The sequence below is a fragment of the Phytophthora sojae genome (assembly GCF_000149755.1).
Source record: "Phytophthora sojae unplaced genomic scaffold PHYSOscaffold_14, whole genome shotgun sequence".
Lineage (NCBI taxonomy): Eukaryota > Oomycota > Peronosporomycetes > Peronosporales > Peronosporaceae > Phytophthora > Phytophthora sojae.
The window spans coordinates 1,218,427-1,236,889 of record NW_009258128.1 but is presented as its reverse complement, the minus strand read 5'-3'; the positions used below and the strand labels follow the sequence as shown (position 1 = coordinate 1,236,889).

At 56.7% G+C, this 18,463-nt stretch overlaps 5 protein-coding genes across 5 annotated transcripts; 1 reads left to right on the top strand and 4 right to left on the bottom strand.

Moving 5' to 3' along the window:
• Positions 1–756: 756 nt before the first annotated feature.
• Positions 757–1,161, bottom strand: PHYSODRAFT_531978 (hypothetical protein; the record flags this gene model as incomplete). Its single annotated transcript, XM_009540059.1, has 1 exon — positions 757–1,161. One exon carries the CDS (start codon positions 1,159–1,161, stop codon positions 757–759), a length of 405 nt encoding a protein of 134 aa, XP_009538354.1.
• Positions 1,162–1,173: 12 nt separating this feature from the next.
• PHYSODRAFT_417971 (hypothetical protein) lies at positions 1,174–1,635 on the bottom strand (the record flags this gene model as incomplete). Its single annotated transcript, XM_009540058.1, has 1 exon — positions 1,174–1,635. A coding segment is annotated over one exon (462 nt), but the record flags the coding sequence as incomplete, so codon positions are not given.
• A 170-nt stretch (positions 1,636–1,805) lies between these two features.
• On the bottom strand, positions 1,806–2,405 carry PHYSODRAFT_532419 (hypothetical protein; the record flags this gene model as incomplete). Its single annotated transcript, XM_009540057.1, has 1 exon — positions 1,806–2,405. One exon carries the CDS (start codon positions 2,403–2,405, stop codon positions 1,806–1,808), a length of 600 nt encoding a protein of 199 aa, XP_009538352.1.
• A 787-nt stretch (positions 2,406–3,192) lies between these two features.
• Positions 3,193–3,501, bottom strand: PHYSODRAFT_416231 (hypothetical protein; the record flags this gene model as incomplete). Its single annotated transcript, XM_009540056.1, has 1 exon — positions 3,193–3,501. A coding segment is annotated over one exon (309 nt), but the record flags the coding sequence as incomplete, so codon positions are not given.
• A 5,236-nt stretch (positions 3,502–8,737) lies between these two features.
• PHYSODRAFT_532340 (hypothetical protein) lies at positions 8,738–10,577 on the top strand (the record flags this gene model as incomplete). Its single annotated transcript, XM_009540055.1, has 2 exons — positions 8,738–8,982; positions 10,139–10,577. The coding sequence occupies 2 exons, from the start codon at positions 8,738–8,740 to the stop codon at positions 10,575–10,577; spliced, it is 684 nt and encodes a 227-aa protein (XP_009538350.1).
• Positions 10,578–18,463: the final 7,886 nt, after the last annotated feature.

The following is an 18,463-nucleotide window of genomic DNA, read 5'->3' as shown; positions in this document are numbered from 1 at the left end:
GCGGTGCGCGGCGAGCAGTACCGCGCAGCTCCGAAATATTTCTGAATGCGCGGAATCGGCAGCGTTCCCTCCCCATAGTAAAACTCATAATACTTCGAAGTATCAAAAACACGTAGCAGAGACACGCACTACACACACATGACTCGACAGACCGAACTTTGCCGTAAGTGCGAATGTAGCCATGAACCGATCCGCGCAGAAAAAAGTGAGCGGATCAGTAGCGCTCACTCGGAGCACATTCCCGCGCACTCGGAGCTTGCTCCCATCCAACACTAATTTTGGACAATATGCGATCTGGTGAAACTATGGTACGGGTCTTCATTCGAGCGGCCACAATCACAGATGTTCCACTTGTCGTCGCTTAGATGACTTCGTCTCCGTTCCTGGCTGAGTTACCAGCCCGGATTTCAGCAGATCTCTCCGACCATTTTGTTGAATGTTAATTCTACTAAAGGGGGTCGTATTTGGAAGAAGAAAAAAAAATCGTCAATACGACCATGCCAACAACTCCAAATCCGAATGCTGGCTCAAACAAAACAAGCTAGCCAACTTAATGGATTGATTTGAGCCCCTTCACCGCCCAGGACACGCGCGAGTAGATGGTGGGATACCCCTCGTTACCGCAGCCGATGCCCCAGTTCACCAAGCCGATGAGTTAGTTTTAGTTTTTGGTGAGGTACATTACAGTCATTTAGGAAATCTAACGACTAAGTCAATGTCCGTCTGTCAGAAGCCTACACATCTTCTGTCAGCTTGCTAACTACCGTTGAAGGTGCTAGCACATGCATCCTCCTCAGAGTTGCCTAGTGAGTTCGACCGTCTACCGTCTTCATCCGGGTCTAGATGGGTTTCAATCCATTGTGATACATCGCTCGTGAGTAGTGCTGTCACGGACGACCAGGTCGGGGTAAGGTGCTCGATGTCTGTGTCAAGTACCTGGATGCTGCATTTGGTATCCATCGCGAGGTTCGCCAATTTGTCAGCCGTCTTATTGAAGTGGCGGAGGTGATGCGTCCAGGACGTGATCTGAAGCTGGTCCGCGATAGTTCTGCATTGCGCGTAAATATCTCGCAAGTGAGCAGCCTTGGGAGGGCGTCGCCGCGCCAGATGCGTGAGGATAAGTTTGCTGTCTCCAATCACATGAAGCCCCGTTAGCTTCATCGCCAGCGCTCGCCGAAGGCCCAGTAGTAGCCCCCAGTATTCCGCCACGTTATTCGTCGTGGAGTGCGCTGCGTACGACACGCTCGCCATCCACATCACAACCGGAGAGAGGTCACGGCCACCAATCCGTATGATCACCGACCCCAAGCCACCCGGTCCGGGATTGCCTCTCGAGCCGCCGTCGAAGAAAAGTAAAAACCTCGACGTCTCCAGTGCTCCTGCAGCGTATTCGGGTGTGGTGTCGCCGCCGGCCGTGAGCACCGCATGAGCAAGCCGAGCTGCTTGATGGATATGAGGAGCAGCGGGGGAGCCAAGCGCCCGTTCTCGCAACGTGAGGTACCCTTTTGCTAGACGCCCCGATAACAACGCCATGGCTCGATGCGCCGACATATCCTCGACAGGGTCTCGGCAACGGCTCCTCCATTTCCATATAGCGTGAAGAGTAAGGACGACGCCAAGCCGCCAACAGTCCTGCAATGAGTCTCGGAGTAACCTACGGGCATTGTGTCTGGCAGCATCCGACTCCAAGGCATATTTCGTGTCCAGCAGCGCCCATACCCCAGAGGGCACGATAGACAGGTCCAGCTCGAATATGTCGGCGAGGTGTGACTGTAGGTCCCCCATACCGATCGCTTGCCATGGCGCTAAAAAAACCGTCCAAAGGCGGCCAGCCCCAGCGCACTCCCAGAAAATGTGAGCCGCACCAGTCGCCGTCGGCGACTCGCCGATTGGAGGCAGACCGGAAGAGGACACCCGGGCCTCCCGTGAACCGCATCCCAATATGAAAAGGCCCGTAGCTTCAACCTATAGAGAACTTGTACACTCCAGACGGTGGCCCCTGTGATTCGGCGCAGGTCCAGCCAGTCCACCTTACTCAGTGCCGCGCATATGGCTGGGTGATCCATCTTCCAGTCTGACTTGCGCCCGTCAATATCTTGAGCGCCGTGTCGACGCGAAGTCGCCAGTACAACACGTTTGAAAGTGTCTCTCGTGCAGTTGACACTCGTCCACAGCATAACCACACGCGACAGCTCCGGGTCCGGAAGAACGGATGAAATATCGACATCTGGGCCGGCAAAGCGACGCAACTCCTGCAGCGCTGCAGGCTGTGAGTGGACCAGCACTTCCGCAGGCGGTCCTCGTGCAGCCGCGGTGATGGTCAAGAGGCAGCCAGGCTCTGGGCCGGGAACGTAGCTAGCGTGCGTGATGATTGGGTGGTCGGACGGCGTCGCTACTAGCTGCATCTCCCCCTGGGTAATTTGCGATAAGCGCCACCAGCAGCATTCGAATAGTTGTAGGGCTGGCTCCACGTACATTCCGAACTTCGAGCACTCCCGCCCGTAAAACCGTCCAGTCAATCACGTGTCGAACCAACCGACCTGGTGCGGAGGCCTCACGAGGTAGCAGGCCATGTACATTTCGGTGCCCGCTCGCATCGAACAGCAATAAATGCCTCACCTCTGCATATGGGAGCCACTCGAAGTGAAGACGCCCGTAGTTGACTCTCCAAAACTCCCGTAGTCGTGCTGTCGACTGGCCCAGAAGCCCCGATACATCGACCGTGCAAAAACCACCATGCCACTGCAGGTCGCTCTGGAAAGCCGCTTCCACAGCTGCATATTGTGCCGCTACGTGGCGCCCATGTCCTTCCGCCGGGTCCTGCAGCCCCGCCAGAGTTAACATCTTCGTGCCTGCACGCCACATCGATTGCCCTTCTCGGAAGCCCCCCACATGCGGCCAGAGCTGCCAGGCGTGACGAAAACCCGAGGGGCGTGGAGTGTGGGTTCTCGTGGATGAAGGATATCGCCTACCAGGCGTTCCGCTAACGTCGCCTGTCGACCCCACTTCAGGACCGTCGTCGCCGTCATCGCAAGCAGTTCGGCTTGGAGATCAGGGAGCGCAAAGCCGCCGTCTTTGCTTCGGTAATTTCGCGACATCTTCCACCAGCCACGTGGTGCATGGGTGCTCCAGCTGCCCTAAGTAGCCATGCCAGACATAAGCCTTGATGTAAGCGTTGAAAGATCTCACTGTCGCCGTCGTAGGCCACGCATGGCGTCCGATGAAAAGGAGGTTTGGGATGACCACCGCGGCGACCACCTGTGCTCGCTGCTCCACGCTCAAAGTCTTGTGACTGGCGAGGCGGAGTCGAGTGCGGAGATGCCACGTAGCCGCTTTCTGGTCCTTGCTACCGATTTGCATACCGAGGTAGCGACACCGTGCACTCGGATCGAGCAGCTGAATTCGCCAGCGCCAATCCAGCGGTGGAGACAACCCGTCCTCGTGTAGTGCCATTGCCACCGTTTTGTCAATATTGAGCCGCAAACCCGATGCAGCCCCGAAGCCTTGTACGATCTCCAATGCTCGAGGAATTTCCTCTGGGCATCGTAGATAGAGAGCTGTATCATCAGCGTATCCGGCTACCTTGAGGAGCGCTTTCGCCTCCGCCGTCTGCAGCGGGATTCCAAGCAAGCCGTCCGCAGAGTCCAGTTTCTGGTACAGAGGTTCCAAAGCCAAGATGAACAGAAGCGGAGCCAGCGGACAACCTTGACGGATGCCTCTGGCCACTGCAACATGGCGGGAGCGTTCCCCATTGGCAAGGAAACGCACTGTTGTTCCCGTGTTTAAACTTTCAACCACACGAATGAAGTGAGATGGATACCCGTGCCGCCGCAGAGTAGCGTAGAGAAAGCGCCGATCCAGTGAATCATACGCTTTTGCAAAGTCCAGAAGAAGTACGAGCGACTCCCTCAGCTCCTCAGCTCCGGGGAGAGTGTAGCCATCCGCTGCGCAGCCTCCAGATAATCGATCGTAGCGTGGATGTCTCGGAAAGGCACAATTCCATTCTGGTGGGCGTTAATCCGAGATGCGAGACTGTCTCGGATCTGCGTAGCGAGGAGACGTGTAAGAAGCTTGTAATCCGTGTTGAGCAGCGCCAGCGGTCTGTAGTTCAATGGGTTGCTCCCATCGCCCTTCTTTTTTGGGGGTGCCCAGCTCCAGCACATCTGCCGTAGGACCAGCCGCCATCCATTGTGGGACATCTTCCTCTGCGCAACCAAGCCGATGAGCACGTCGTCCTTGTCGCCCGCACCATTCTCCTTGATCAGCGGACCACCCGTGTCTCCCACACACGCGTCCTTACCTGCGACGCCCCCAGCACACACATCCGATGGATTGATAGTGTACACATGCGAGCAGTCTTCATTGCTCCAGACCTGGAGACTCACACCCTGCATCTCATTCGAGACGGAGCCGTTGGGGTAGAGCGTACTTTACGACCGCGTGCTACGCACACGGATCATAAACCACAGGTAGCGTTCACGAGAGACATGCCTGGGTTTAAGCCCGCGTGCTACGCGGATCTTAAACCCCAGGAGGCGTTCTATTAATAGCTGGAACAATAAGTCGCCTTGGCATTATAACTATACCCTGATCCCTAAAACCCCTTTGACCCTTGGGGCACAAAATCCTAGACCCCCCTCTACCTCCCCCGGGAGGGAGCACCTCGCTTCGCTCGGTAGTCGGCAGGATCCGCCTGCGGCGGGCGTTGGTGCTATCCTTCTCATTTAAGTACGGCACCAAGTTGCTACCGAATACACAAAAAGTGGCTATTCGGTTAATCAATTTCAGAAGATGCTATTCGGCAATCAAAAAGTAGTTACTTCAAAATATATACCCTTTTTCTATGATCTCGTGATTGGATCACATTTGCCATCTTTCAGCAACGTATCGGTACCTCACTACACGAGCTTACGGGTCTCGAGAGATTTCAAGTTCTACCCGCCCAACATGCCATGCACCGAGCCTCCTCCCCATCCATGCCGCCAACTACAACGCCGTGAGCACCCGCTCGCGACGAGCCGGACCGACAACAGAAGCTCAACGCGAGCGGTGCTCTAGCGTCTACTACGGCCTGCCAGCGGTGGCTAGCGAGGAGATGGCCCACTGCTTCGCCGCATGCAAGCTCCTGAGCAGAGACATGGACTCCTGCTACTCCGTGTCGGTGCTCCAGCGCAGCGTTGCTGTATCGTCCGCCACGACGGCCACGGCATTACATACTGTGACAACGGGGAGGGACAACAAGAACGCCAAGCCCAAGACGGATGTCGGCGTGCCCGCGCCCACGCTCCGCTCCAGACCCGACCTCCAACTCGATGGTGTCAAGGCTGCCCCACGCTACGAGCTCGTGGAAATGGACACATGAACAGCGAAATGGTGCAGTTTGTTACGTCTAACAGCGGTGCCGAGACGACCTTCCAGCTGATCGTCATGCGCCAGGACAAGGAGACCTGCATCGGAGGTGGCGAAGTGGGTGAGCCCGGCGAAGCGCAGCAGACTGAGGAAAGGATCAGGGGTGCAGGAGTCGGTGGATCAAGCGCTTCAAACCGAGACGAAAGCTGCGCCGGAGCCTGGCTGTCGAGGCGATTAAGGTTTCCTCAATGGCCGAAGCTCTGGCGCACGCACTAGTGTCCACTGAAGCGAAGGTGCCTAAAGACGTCGAAGCTGCCGAGGTGGACCTAAAGAAGGTGCCTGAGGTGTCGGTGGTGGCAACGGAGCAGCCGACACTGTCAAGACTCACTGTACTATGGTACAGTGCAGGCTACATCGACTACATCAAGTTGACTACAATGAAGGAGCTAGGCAACCTCGGATCCATGGCGCCCTGCAGACCTTGCAAGGGCACATTGGGGGCGCACCATGGGTCATCACTCGAGGCAGCGGCAAGCGTAGTCGTTGCCCACGACTCCTTGACCCAGACGTTGTAGTTTCTGCGCTGTTTTCGAAGAATACGTAGTCTCCATAAACGAATGGAATGCAGTAACCCACCACATACATATAAGGATGAGCAGCATGTGAGGTCTTACTCTGGCAAGCAGCTATAATATATAGGTACAGGTGGTAGCTTACTAAAAATCTCTAGAAACGACTAAGGGAGTGATAGTGAGACAGTGGTGGGCTTCTACGTTGCATTTGTCCCTGCAAAATGTCTCCTCGTCCAAATAGTCGGCCCACAGGAACAGCTTTCACATTGCCAGCACTCAGAAGGGCGAAAAGATGAACTGATAAGATATCCAAGAAGACAAGTTGAGCCATGACCCACTGTTGCGGTTGTTTGGTCCAGGTCTTGCGATTCGGTCATATAATCAGCATGGTCAAATCCTGGACCTGATCTGCATAAGAACCAAAATAAAGGCAACCAAATCGAAAACGCTTTTAAGCGTTTTCGATTTTGCTTCCATCTCTTTAATAAGAGATCGTGCCCTTGAGGTACGGTCAGCACCGTACCGTGCGGTGCTGCACCGTACCGAACGGAGCCGTTACCGTACGCTCGCGAATGTACATGTACCGGTACATGTACGCTTTGTCACAGCAACTGTTCACAATGATAACCACGCAAGCTGTGGCACCCTGTGCTCTACGGCACTCGTTTGCTGCTCGCTCAATGGCGTTTACGGACAATTTGAACCATTTGTCGCTAAGAAATCAAGCGTCAACACAGGTAAACACAAATCGCGTGGCACACCCGCTCTTCCCGCTAGAGCTATTCCCAAAAGGAGTAGCGATTTGTCCCATCTGTCTCAAAAGGAGTCGTTGTTGCAAAACGAGTAGTTGGGGTGCACCACATACCATTCTTGGCGATCTTAGGATTGAGTATGTGCTATTTGCGGTATACATTGCCGTGGGTGTTAGCTGGCACTAACGCTGTTAAGAGCTACTCTGCATAATAAATAGTACGTACGTACTTCTCTGGCCCACATAAGAAACAACACTTCGGTTTTCTGGACATAACTTTCTACAAAAAAATCGTTTGATGACTCGCAATACCTCAACCGAAAGCTGCGCATTTGCTCCGTTTCACGCTATGATTTAAAAAATCTAGCAGCAGAAAGAAAAGAGAAACAGCCATTTATCTGAAGTCCGTTTTAGGCAACATTAGTTATTTTAGCGAGGTGCCGTCAAAAATTAGCGATATTAGAAAATAAAATATCACCGTAATCGCGCTTTACCCTTATGTTCGGTTGTCGATGTTGTAGCGCCTGTTGGAGACGAGTTAGAAGGGCTCAGTTTTGAGTTTTTTCTCGCGATAATCTCGACATGCGCAGACCCATTTATTTTGGCCAATAGTAAGATAAAACAGTAGGTTATACCCAATCATGTGTGACATGTGGTCCACATCAAATAGAGGTTTAATGCCGAATGTTGTTTCTTAAGTGGGCCAGAGAAGTATTAAACAGGAATTCACTGCATTGCATTACCATGCATAATAAGCTGAACGGGTCTTCAACTCCTAGCTAGCCACACCAACACGGTTGACAACGGTGGGTTTCAGTGCCAAGTTCTCGTATTGGACACGTGTGTTAAATATTCAAGTCAAATCAATCTGTAGTATTAATACATGTAATATTTGGGGACGAAGTCCCCCCTTACATTGATGCAATCACTTTTACTTAGCTTTTTCAAGGGTCCATACCCGCATTTACTTACCTGATATCAGTTTAGAAGAAACGGATTAGGGCTGACATTCTGATTGAGTCGCCCAGGGCCATTTTTGACCAAATAATCCTGTGTTTACTGACATTTCCAGAATTGTGACATGGATAGGATTTGACATTTAACTGCATAAAGATGCGGAATTTAGTGACCATATATCATTAAATCGGAGGTACGCGATTTAGAGGGCACTTCCCACACAGAGAAATGCTAATTTGGCTCAGCAAAGGACGACGGGTGCAGCTTTAGCTAAAATGTTACAGTTTTTCGGCTGTGATGATGTGACTTAATGCCTTGTCGCATACGTTCGTACCCTAATTTAGAGCGGAGGGAGGGAACACGGTCTACAGGCTTATATACGGGAGCGTCAGACTCACTCTCCTACAGTTTATTTAAGAAAATAAGATTGGACAGACTATCGCTTAAAGTTTGGGCCTACCAGCAAGAGTGCAGTCAGCACTAGAAGCGGTAGTGAGCGGTTGCGAGGAGCGTAGCCGCAGCAAACCGGCGCGGGGTGTCCGCGAAGCAGGGCCGCGCGGTATTTGCGTAGGCGCGCCCAGCGACAAGCATTCCGGCGAACGGACCCGTTGCCCCAACTCGGAGTTAGTTTTCTATTGCGGGGGTCTGGGGTGTAAAGCTCGCAAGGCACTTCTTACATGCAATGACGAGTTCTTCATGCAGTTCTATGATAATAGTGTTCCTAATCGAAGATGTGACGTCGGATCGGAAGCGGCACTGATCTCCACGTGATGGCTTATACCCAATTAATCAACAGCTTCATCAGATACGTTGGGAGAGCGGGGACTTCGGCCTGCAGTGGAGATTCCACTGCAGGGCGTCGGCCCCCTAAGCAACTCAACGGAGCAACGCGACTGAGATGCTCCACTACTAGTATAAATGTAATGGTTTACGTCAATGGTTGCTCTGTATACACTGATGCCGTACTTCAAGGATACTGCGCAGGTATGGTACAGTAATGCACTTCTAACGCCTATGGGCTCACCCAAACGATTAATACAGGATACATTCTGCAATTTACCGCGTGCTGCAAACTACTCTTGGACCACCGCCCAAACTCCCGCTGAGCATGAAAGCTATCTCCGCTCTCAAAACTGCGCTCGTCGCGGTCGGCACCGTCGGCGTGCACATGGAGCGATCCCTCATTATGGGCGGAGGGTTCCCGGCGGAACAAAGACGTACACAGCCGGCATCCGGTCAACGGCCGAAGGGCGGTGCTCTTGTTAGCTCCATCCATGTGGTCACTGCCGCATCGTGTAACTCCTACGTTTTCAGACCATCCGTTCCCGAGTGGGTTGCGGTGGGCGCTGTGGTGTAGTTGCACGAACAAAATCGGCAGATGTGGCACCCTAGCTACAAACACAACAACAGCCGAGCTAGTCGGCCCTTGTTGGCCTGCGCTGAGATGTCCCCCAGCGGTTCGGCCCTTCCGGGACAGTGATGTCTCGTCCTCACCGAGACCAAGTACCCAAGCCAGTCAATCACGGAAGCCAGCTGAGTTACCTGACTCCGGAATTAGAAATCCCGTGTCCTCCGCCAAAGGACGGACGACGGTCCTCGCGGGCTTTTACGGGTCGCCGAGAGCAAAGGCTGCTCGACTCAGCAATCAGTGCCCGGGACGTACGGGAACACCGGCTCGCAGCGGTGGCGAGACTTTTCCTTCGCGCTTGGCGAGACACGCGCCCAACCCGGGCCGACCTTAATCTCTTGGCGCTACCAGTCAACACCCTACAAGCGATGCCTCTCGGGTGCTGACAGCAGACATAATCCGGCCCGTGCAGGGGCTTACTGGAAGCGCGTGCACGTGTTGTGGACCTAGAAAATTCTGCTCTGTTGTTTGTTATCTCTGTCGGGCGAATAGTGGAGGCGCCCCTTCAGGGCGCCTCCACTATTCCTAAGCTCCTATACAAATATCAAATGAAAGTGGGCGGTTTTGGATTTCGGCCGACTCTTCACCGAGCTCGGCGACGCTTGAGCTCGGCTAAGCCGGATAACCTGTCCGGATAACCTGGCGAACTCGGCTGAGCCGAATAAGATGTCCGGATAACCCAGTGAACTCGGCGGAGCCGGATAAGGTGTCCGGATAACACGACGAACTCGGCGGAGCGACCCTTGGACTCGACGGGGCGACTCCCGGACTCAATTGGACCCGGTTACCGTATCTGGATGGTACGTGGTGCCGTTTAGCCGAGTTCGGCGGCTTGAACTCCCCATGACCTCGGCTGAGCGTGTCCAGTGCCTTCCTGAACTCGGCTGGGTCTTCATCACTGGGTCTGCCACGTGTCACCAGGTCGGGGCCGGTGTGCCTTGAGTTTCTGACACCATCAGCCGAGTTCAGCGGTCCATCAGCGCATTCTTGCCCGCTGAGCTCGGCGAACGGTCATCCCACCGAGTAGAACTTGGCTCCTGGTACGTTGTTCCACTGCGGCCTTGGCGTGTGACACAAAACTTGATGTTCCCTACACCACAGCGCGCGCTACGTCAACGGCTCGAAGGATGGAGAGCAGATCAAGGTCGTGTCGGCCGTGAACGATCCTCTGTACAATCCTGGCAACTTTTCGTACAACTTTGCCGTGCTGACGCTTGAGAAGCCCAGCACGTTCGCCCCTATCAAGCTCCCTGCGGTGGATGACTCGGACATCGGCCCGCGCATGCGGTCGAAGGCCATGGGCTGGGGTAATACCAGCTACCCGGACAGCGCGCGCGCCAACAAGCTGCAGGGCATCGACTTGATGCTCCAAACCGACCACTGTATGTACACGGTGGATCAGTCCGAAGTTTGGGCTGGTGGTGAGGAAGGCAAGGATAAGTGCCCTGACAACACTGGCGGCCCGCTGATCGAGGAAAACAGCCGTGGCGATGATGATGACACTAGCCGAGCGCCGCCGCTACGCGGCGGTAATTTTTAGTTGGTTGACGCTGAGCTCGCTATGCTGCTCCGCTATTAAAGCAGGCTGCCTACGCTTCGCTACGGCAGTAGTGGACCCCTTCCGCTCGCCTCGTCGGCTCGCTGCACTACTCGCCGTGCTAGGTTAGATCTGTAGAGTTAAGCGGGCCCTATCGGGGTCCCGCAACGCACTATGAAGCCGCCTTCGCTGCGCTCGGTAGCGAACTAATTTTACCCAATAAAGTATATTCGGGTGTCAAATTTTAGCCAATCCGAATTAATGTAACCTTGGCGTTACGGACCGACCACGCGTTACTCCAATTGATGTTTAGGACTAGCCGAGCGCCGCCGCTAGGCGGCAGATAGAATTTATATTGTTGTTAGTTATTTTGCACACGTTCCGCTCGCCTCGTCGGCTCGCTGCACAACTCGCATGGTTACGTTAATAGATACAGAGGCCGGGGCGGGTCCTGCGTCCCCGCAATATCGTAGTGGGGGGTCGCCTTCGCTGCGCTCGGCAGCCTAGGTACGATTATGTGGACCACCCTAATTTTGTCACCATGCGTGACACACGGACTGACAGACAGACCTCTCTGTTAGCTGTTGTAGACTAGCCGAGCGCCGCCGATACGCGGCGGGGGGTTTTGTGGTTAGTCGTAGTAGTTAGGGCCGCCCACCTCCGCTTCGCTCCGGTGTGCTAATTAGTCCGGCGTGTTTGTGTAAAGCTTGTAAAAAACAAATTCAAATGCAAAAGAACACGTATTATTCAAAGTTATGTGCAGGACGCCCTCCTCGCCGTGACAACGCCGTCTCGAAAATTTGACTGTACACGGTGTTCGCTGTGTACGCTCCATCATCTTCTTCTAACTCGGGCTATTCAACCAACGCCTTGATCTTGGATCGGGCGGTAACCCGGGAGAGCGACGTACAGCTGGCCGTGTGAGAAGCAGGGAGACGCGAGGTACAATCCGAAGTTAAACACCGTTTGGTCTTGGGCCTTGTTGATGGTCAATGGCGCGTTGACCTTCGTTCAGGTCACCGGTACGCTCGTGAATTCGGAGTAACACATCCGGCTTGTAACCTGTCTGTTCCCGGCGGATAAGGTTGTTTTCCAGCAGAGTTTCCAGAACCAAAACCCGGTGCTCGATCAACTGCGGGAGGTCGAAGTCATGCACGGCATACCCGCTTACTTGCAAGTTGTAACGGACCAGGTGTGTGTCCGTTACTAGCTTACACGTAGCGGTGAGGAAGCTGAGTTTAGACTCGGATTTAGTGAGACCAAGCAGGCAGTCTTGGGTAAAATCAACTCTGTTTTATGTTAGGACCAGGTCGGCTACCCCTGGTCTCATGTGAGCCACTCAGATGCATGTCAACGCCTGATGGGCTGAAATGGGGTCTGGCTCCCCCACTTCAGCCAATCACGAAGACCGTCAGTACACGCTACCCATGTACTGACTTAACTAATTTATGTACTGTCAATCTACCTACTTATGTAAATGGGTCCCATTACATCACGCCACTCTCAAAGTTGCGCGTACGCAACATAAGCACAAAAAACACATTTCCGCAAAACACCCGAAGAACACCGGAGAAGACCCAGGCGGCGGAGGAACGGCGCTCGCACTCTCAAGCGACACACGACGATGCAGGCGCAGCAGGTTGGCACAGACGAAGCCTCTTCTTCGGCGCACTCGCCGATGCAGCACACGGAGGTCTGGGACCTCGTCCATTCCGCGCGGCACAGCTGGATGACGACCTAGCGCCGTGGGACTTGTACGACTTGTCGGGAGCGCTGCGTCCGGACACGCTGGATGTCATGACGGACCACTTCCACCGCTTCCGAGCGGCTCGCCAGAAGGGGATCGAGGGATACGCGTACGAGGCGCTGCGGCAGTCGTTGTGCGCGTTCATCCGGCGCTGGAACAAGGAGACCCGCAAGGGGCGCGGCCTCTCGACTTGGCTCGCGCATCGCGAGGAGATGTTTGGAGATCATTCGCTGGGGGAACTTCGGCGCCGCATCTGCGAGGATGCGTGGAAAGATGATCGCATGTGCTACGTGAGCGTGCGTGAAGGGTGCAGTGCATGTGGGATCGCTCGGCCGACGAACGCCCAGTGGGAGGAGCAGCTCGCTGGGTGGCTGCTCGGCTTGGGGGCAGCCGCAGACATCGCCAAGTACAAGCGCGCACTCTCCTACTTGGCGCAGGCGGCTATTCGAGGGAGCGCGCGGGAACGCTGGACGCGCAGCGGACGCTCTCGCTCGCGTTCGCCAGCCCGCTGGCGTGGTCGCTCTCGTTCTCGTTCTTGTTCGCCAGCCCGCTCGCGTGGCCGCTCGCGTTCGCGCTCGCCGCCGAGAGCGCCTTCTCGTACTCGTGGACAACGTCCGGAACGTCGCGAAGAAGACTGGCGCGGGGCTCCCACGTATCGTCTTCAGCAGGAAACCCAAGCCAGCGGACTCGGTACTTACGCGCAGCCGGCACTGCGTGGCTGGCCAGCCCACGACAACGAGCGCGGCCTCATGCAGCAGGGGGATAGTCGTGTGCCACAAGCCGCTCGACAATCCAGCGAATCTCGCCCTCCGAGTCAACAATCGGTGGTGGCCCGTCACGGCGGTACGGCGCCGGATAGAGCGGGCGCGGAAGACGTCGTGGCTGCTGTGAATCGGTCTTGGGACGCTCAGGCGGAAGCTGAGCCAGCGGACGCGCGCGCATGGCGTGCGGAGCAAGTGGCGACGCAGCTTCGACAGTCGATCCAGGAGTTGTTGACGCGCCTGCGGAGCTTGGAGAGGAGCATCAATGGAACGGTGCAGCCTGGATCTCGTCCGCGGGATCGGGCGCCTGGCTCGGCCGGATCGATGGCGCGCGAGGCACTTCGGGCGGGGCGACCGATGCATGCTCCACCGCGGGCTCCTGGTGGTCAGAGCTCGGGACCTCAGGAGGATGGTAACGCTTGAGGCGCCCGACGTAAAACGTCGGGTGAAGACGGAGCGAGCTCGGGATGTCCAGCGTGTACGCGTCGCCGAAGGCCTTCAATATCTTGAAGGGGCCAATGAAGCTTGGATAGAGCTTGTTGGCGCCGGTGTTGGTCACGGCGATAGAGCGGATGCCTTCGGTAGATAGTAACACACGGTCACCCATGCGAAATGAATTTTTGTTTTTGCGCCCACGCTTGTCTGCATTTTCCTTCTGCTAGTCCACTGCAGCTTGCAGTGCGTCCCGCTCGAAACGTGTGATTGCCTGATTCGCGCTTGATTCGGCCACTGGTAAGCGTGGCGGCGCCGGTGATTCGACTGGCGACGACTCTGCCGGCGTCTTGGCCGGAGGTGGGTCTTCAGCGGCAGCTCCTCCCCCACCAAGCGTATAGGCACGAGCCTCCGTGGGTTGGCCTACGGCAAGCATGGTGGGTACGCGCGGGTGGCGCGCGGAGTTCCCGGAGAACGGAGTCGTGCCCGTCGACGAGTGCTCGGCGTTGTTCAGATCGAACTCGATCAGGGGCAGGAAAGCGCTCCAGCTCGGGAACGATGTAGCGTAGCTGCGGAGCACGTCTTCGACGACGCGGTTGACGCGTTCGGTTTGTCCATCCGTCTCCGGGTGAGCCGCGGTGGACATCACCAGCTTCGTTCCAAGCAACTTGATCAGCTCCAAAACGCGGACGTGAGCCTCGGATCCCGATCCGAGACGATGGAATCGGGCAGACTATGAAAGCGGAATACGGCGTCGACGATGTGGGCTGCGGACTCTTCTGCAGTAACCGCGGCAGCCACAGGAACGAGATGCACCATCTTGCTGAACCTGTCGACGAAAACGAGGACTCCCGTGCGCCCGTTCGAGTCGGGTGGAAGGCCGAAGTCGAAGTCCGTAAAGACGGAGCGCCAGGCTTCCGTGGGGACCGGGAGGGGATGCAGGGGAGCCTGTGACGACGGCGAGAGCTTTACTCGCTGGCAGATCTCGCAAGTGGGTGCGCACCCACATGTACAAGTGGGGCCAGAAGAAGTTTCGCGCCACCGCCGCGAAGGTCTTTTCGCGTCCCAAGTGACCCCCGATCGGAGCATCGTGGTACTCATGGATGATCCGGGCGCGAAGGTCTTCGTCATTCGGCACCACCACTCTGGGGGCATCGAACTGGTCGATGGTGTACGCCAACAAGGAGCCATCAAGCCGATATCGCTCGACGTGGCTGCGGGTCGAGCGCGACAGAGCCTTCAATGTCGCCTCGCTTGGAGGGCGGAGGTGGGCCAGGATGCTGGCGTAGTGCGCGTCACGCTCGTACGCTGCGGCGATCTCGTCCCGAAGGGGCATCTTGGGGGCGACGCTCGTCAGGTTCAACCCCGACGTCACACACGTCGCACACGCGTCTTTATCATCTTCGTCAGCTGCCTGGCGCTCGAGGCCTTCACGTGGGGCGTAGTCTGGACGCCGAGACAGCGCGTCGGCGAAGATATTGTTCTTGCCAGGCTTGTAGTGCACCACGAAGTTATACTCGGAGACGAAAGACAGCCAGCGGGCCATGCGCTGGGACTAATGCGGGGATTTCATCGCATTCCGCAGCGATGCATGGTCGGTGTAGACCGCAAACGTCTGCTCTTCGAGCAGGTAGACTCTGAACTTGACCAATGCGTAGCGCATGACGATGGGTTCCTTGTCGTACACTGGGTAGTTCCTCTCCGCCGGCTTGAGCTGGCGGGACTGGTAGCTGATCACCCGCTCACGACCCTCGTCATCGAACTGCATCAGGGCACACCCGATGGCAAAGTCGCTCCCGTCGCAGACGACGTGGAATGGCTTCGAATCGTCCGCGAGCATCAAAACAGGGGCGGATGACAGACTCTCTTCACCGAGTCAAATGCGGCTTGGTGCTCTTCTCGCCACGACCACGTGGTGTCCTTCTTCAGCAGCGACGACAGTGGCTGGATTAACTTCGCATAGTCCTTGGTGTGTTTGTGCAAGTAGTTCGCCATGCCTAGCCACTGACGAAGCTCAGTGGGACTCATGGGGGTCGGCCAAGAGCAGATTGACTCAACCATCTCAGGGTCGGCGCGGACTCCGTCCTTGCTCACGTAGCAGCCCAACACCGGAATCTCCGGTGCACAGAACACGCACTTCTTCAAGTTGGCGTAGAGCTTGTTCTCCCTCATCACCTGGAAGACTTGCCGCAGGTGCTTTAGATGGACTTCGACAGCGCTGAGGTCACCTTCGGCGCGGCTGTGCACGAAGATATCATCGAAGTAGCTCGGTGCGAAGTCACGGAGCGGGCGCAGCACATGTGAGACCATGCGGTTAAACGTGGCCGGCGCGTTCTTCAGACCTTGGGGCATCACCAGCCACTCCCAGAGCATGTCGCTCGGAGTGCTTACCGCTGTGAGAGGTATGTCACACACTCGCATGAGCATCTGGTAGAATCCATCGGTCAGATCGATGGCGCTGTAGATCACGCTCCCCGCCATAGAGTCCAGCACCATGTCCTTGCGCGAGATTGGCGTCTGCGCGGGTATGGTGGCATCATTCAACTTGTTGATCGCGTGAACAATGCGCCACCCACCCGTTGCCTTCTTGGCGCAAAAGGTCGGGCTGAAGTGTGGCGAGATGCTTTCGCGCACGTGACCTGCCCGGCGGCGGCTTTTGAAGAAGTCGTCGATGGCCTTCACCTGGTCACGTGGAAGTGGCTACTGCCGCGTCACGCAGTACTTCGTCCCAGGCGCGAGGTCAATCTCGTGGCGCACGCCTCGGTCCGCCGGGGGCTCAGCGGGGGAATATGTCCGCGTACTCGCGGGCAGTTTCATACACGGGGTTACCGGACTCACGCAGAGCTTCCCAGGACTGCGCCGCGAAGCGCTTCTCGCGCGCTGACTTGGGCTCGGCGTGACTGGGCCTCGACGGCGCATCCTCGACCTTGACCGCGTGCAGCGTATCCACCGGGACCGCCACGGTGATCAGACACACTTGCTCGATCTCGCCTGCCTTCAGGTCTCGCAGGAAGTTCTTCCAGTAGAGTCCTGGGAGACGCGTGATTGTGTTGGCATCGCGAGGCGGACTCGCGACTTCGATGACACGCGATCGTCGTGGAGCGCCCTCCACGTACCCGAGAGCGCACACCGACTCCTTCGGTGGGTTCTCAGTCGCTGACGGTTCTCGACGGGGCTTCAGGCGGCGTCGCTTGGACTTCTTCTTTCGCTTCGAGCGCGGGTGCTCGAAGAAGACGCATCGCTCTCGCTCGACGATGATTCACCCTCCTCTAGGTGTGAGAGGCCACGCTCGATCACACCGGCGGTACGCGGCTGCATCACGCTCTCAGCCGCAACGCTCTCAGCCGCAACATCGTTGTGCGGGAGCGACTCATGCTCGACCGCCTGCTCAACTTTTGACGGGAACCCACGCTCGACCGCTGTCTCATTGTGCGACGGGAACCCACGGCCGACCGTCAACATCTTGCTCGACGGGAACTTATGCTCGACTCGCTGCTCAACGGGAACCCATGCTCGACCGTCGACTCGCTCCTCGACGGGAACCCATGCTCGACCGCCGACTTGTAGCTCGACGGGAACCCATGCTCGACCCGCCGACTTGTAGCTCGACGGGAACCCACGTTCGACCGCCGACTTGTAGCTTGACGGGAACCCATGCTCGACCGTCGACTTGTTCTCATTGTCTGCGAGCGCACCTCGCTCGACAACGCGTCCGTCATCGCGACCACGCGATGTCATCTGGACATCCTCATCAATCAACAGCACGGCACAGGCCATGCAGAGAGGGCCATTGCTCGCTCTGTGCACAACGTGCGTCGTGGCTGTCTTGTCCACGACGGTAACGTGAGACCAGTCTCTTGGAGCCACCAAGAGGTGCGTGAACACTTCACGTTCGTCGAAGCCGCGTCGACGCTTGACCGACTGATCCAGCCTGTCAATCTCTGGCTGATACCGTGCAAGCCACGGGATACCCAGAATGCAGTCGAATGTGTAATTCATCTCAATCACCAGGAAGCCATCGTTGCTGCGGAAGCCGTCGAACGTGTACGGCAGCGACACCTCGCGTCGGGCGGCTCGATGGGCCTTGCCATCCGCAGGCTTAACCTCTACGTCGCCCGGATCCTTCCGGACGCGAACGCTCGCAGGGAGCACCGACACACACGACGCGCGGAAGAAGTTGTCCGTCCCTCCTGAGTCAAGGTGTGCGCGCAGTGGACGTCGGGCGCCGGCGACTGGAGGCTGACGATGATCAGCCTCGAGTCGCCACTCGTAGTGGTAGCATTAAAACGTGCATAGAGCACGGGAGGGCTAGAAGGCCGGGTTGCCACCGGAGGACCCGGACCTTCGTTCCAACCGGTAGAGCGCCCCGCACCTACTGGCCCCGGCCGTTTTTTGGTTGAGCGGCCGGGCTAGCGTCGACATCGAAGTGCGCGAGAAGCAGAGCTGGCGCGCGGCACTCTGCTGCGCGATGTCCAATGTTCCGGCAGCGGAAGCAGGTCAGAGGACGAGCGCTCCGACCTCCTCCCCCACCATAAGCCGAGCGCCGTCGATCACCCGACACCTCAATTGCGTCGATCTCCATGGGCTCGGGCGCGGACACCCAAGAAACGTCCGGCATTGCGCGCGCGTACGAAGCCGCCACCACGTAGTCCTCGTGGAGCGCGAGGGCAAATGCCTCCTTGAGCGAGGAGGGTTCGGCTCGCGTGAGACAGTACCGTGTCATGCCTTCGTGCATCCCAAACACAAAGACATGCACCTGAGATGCCATGTTAATGGGGTGGGTGACAATGCACGACGCAAGGTGTCGTGTCTTCTGGACGTAGTCGCGCATGGACATCTTGCTTTGCTTGAGAGCGAATAACTCGGCGCGAACGCGCGACTCGTCTTGGGGCGGCTCTAACGCGAGCCGGAGATCACACTGGAGCGAGTTCAGAGTAGGGAACGCGTTT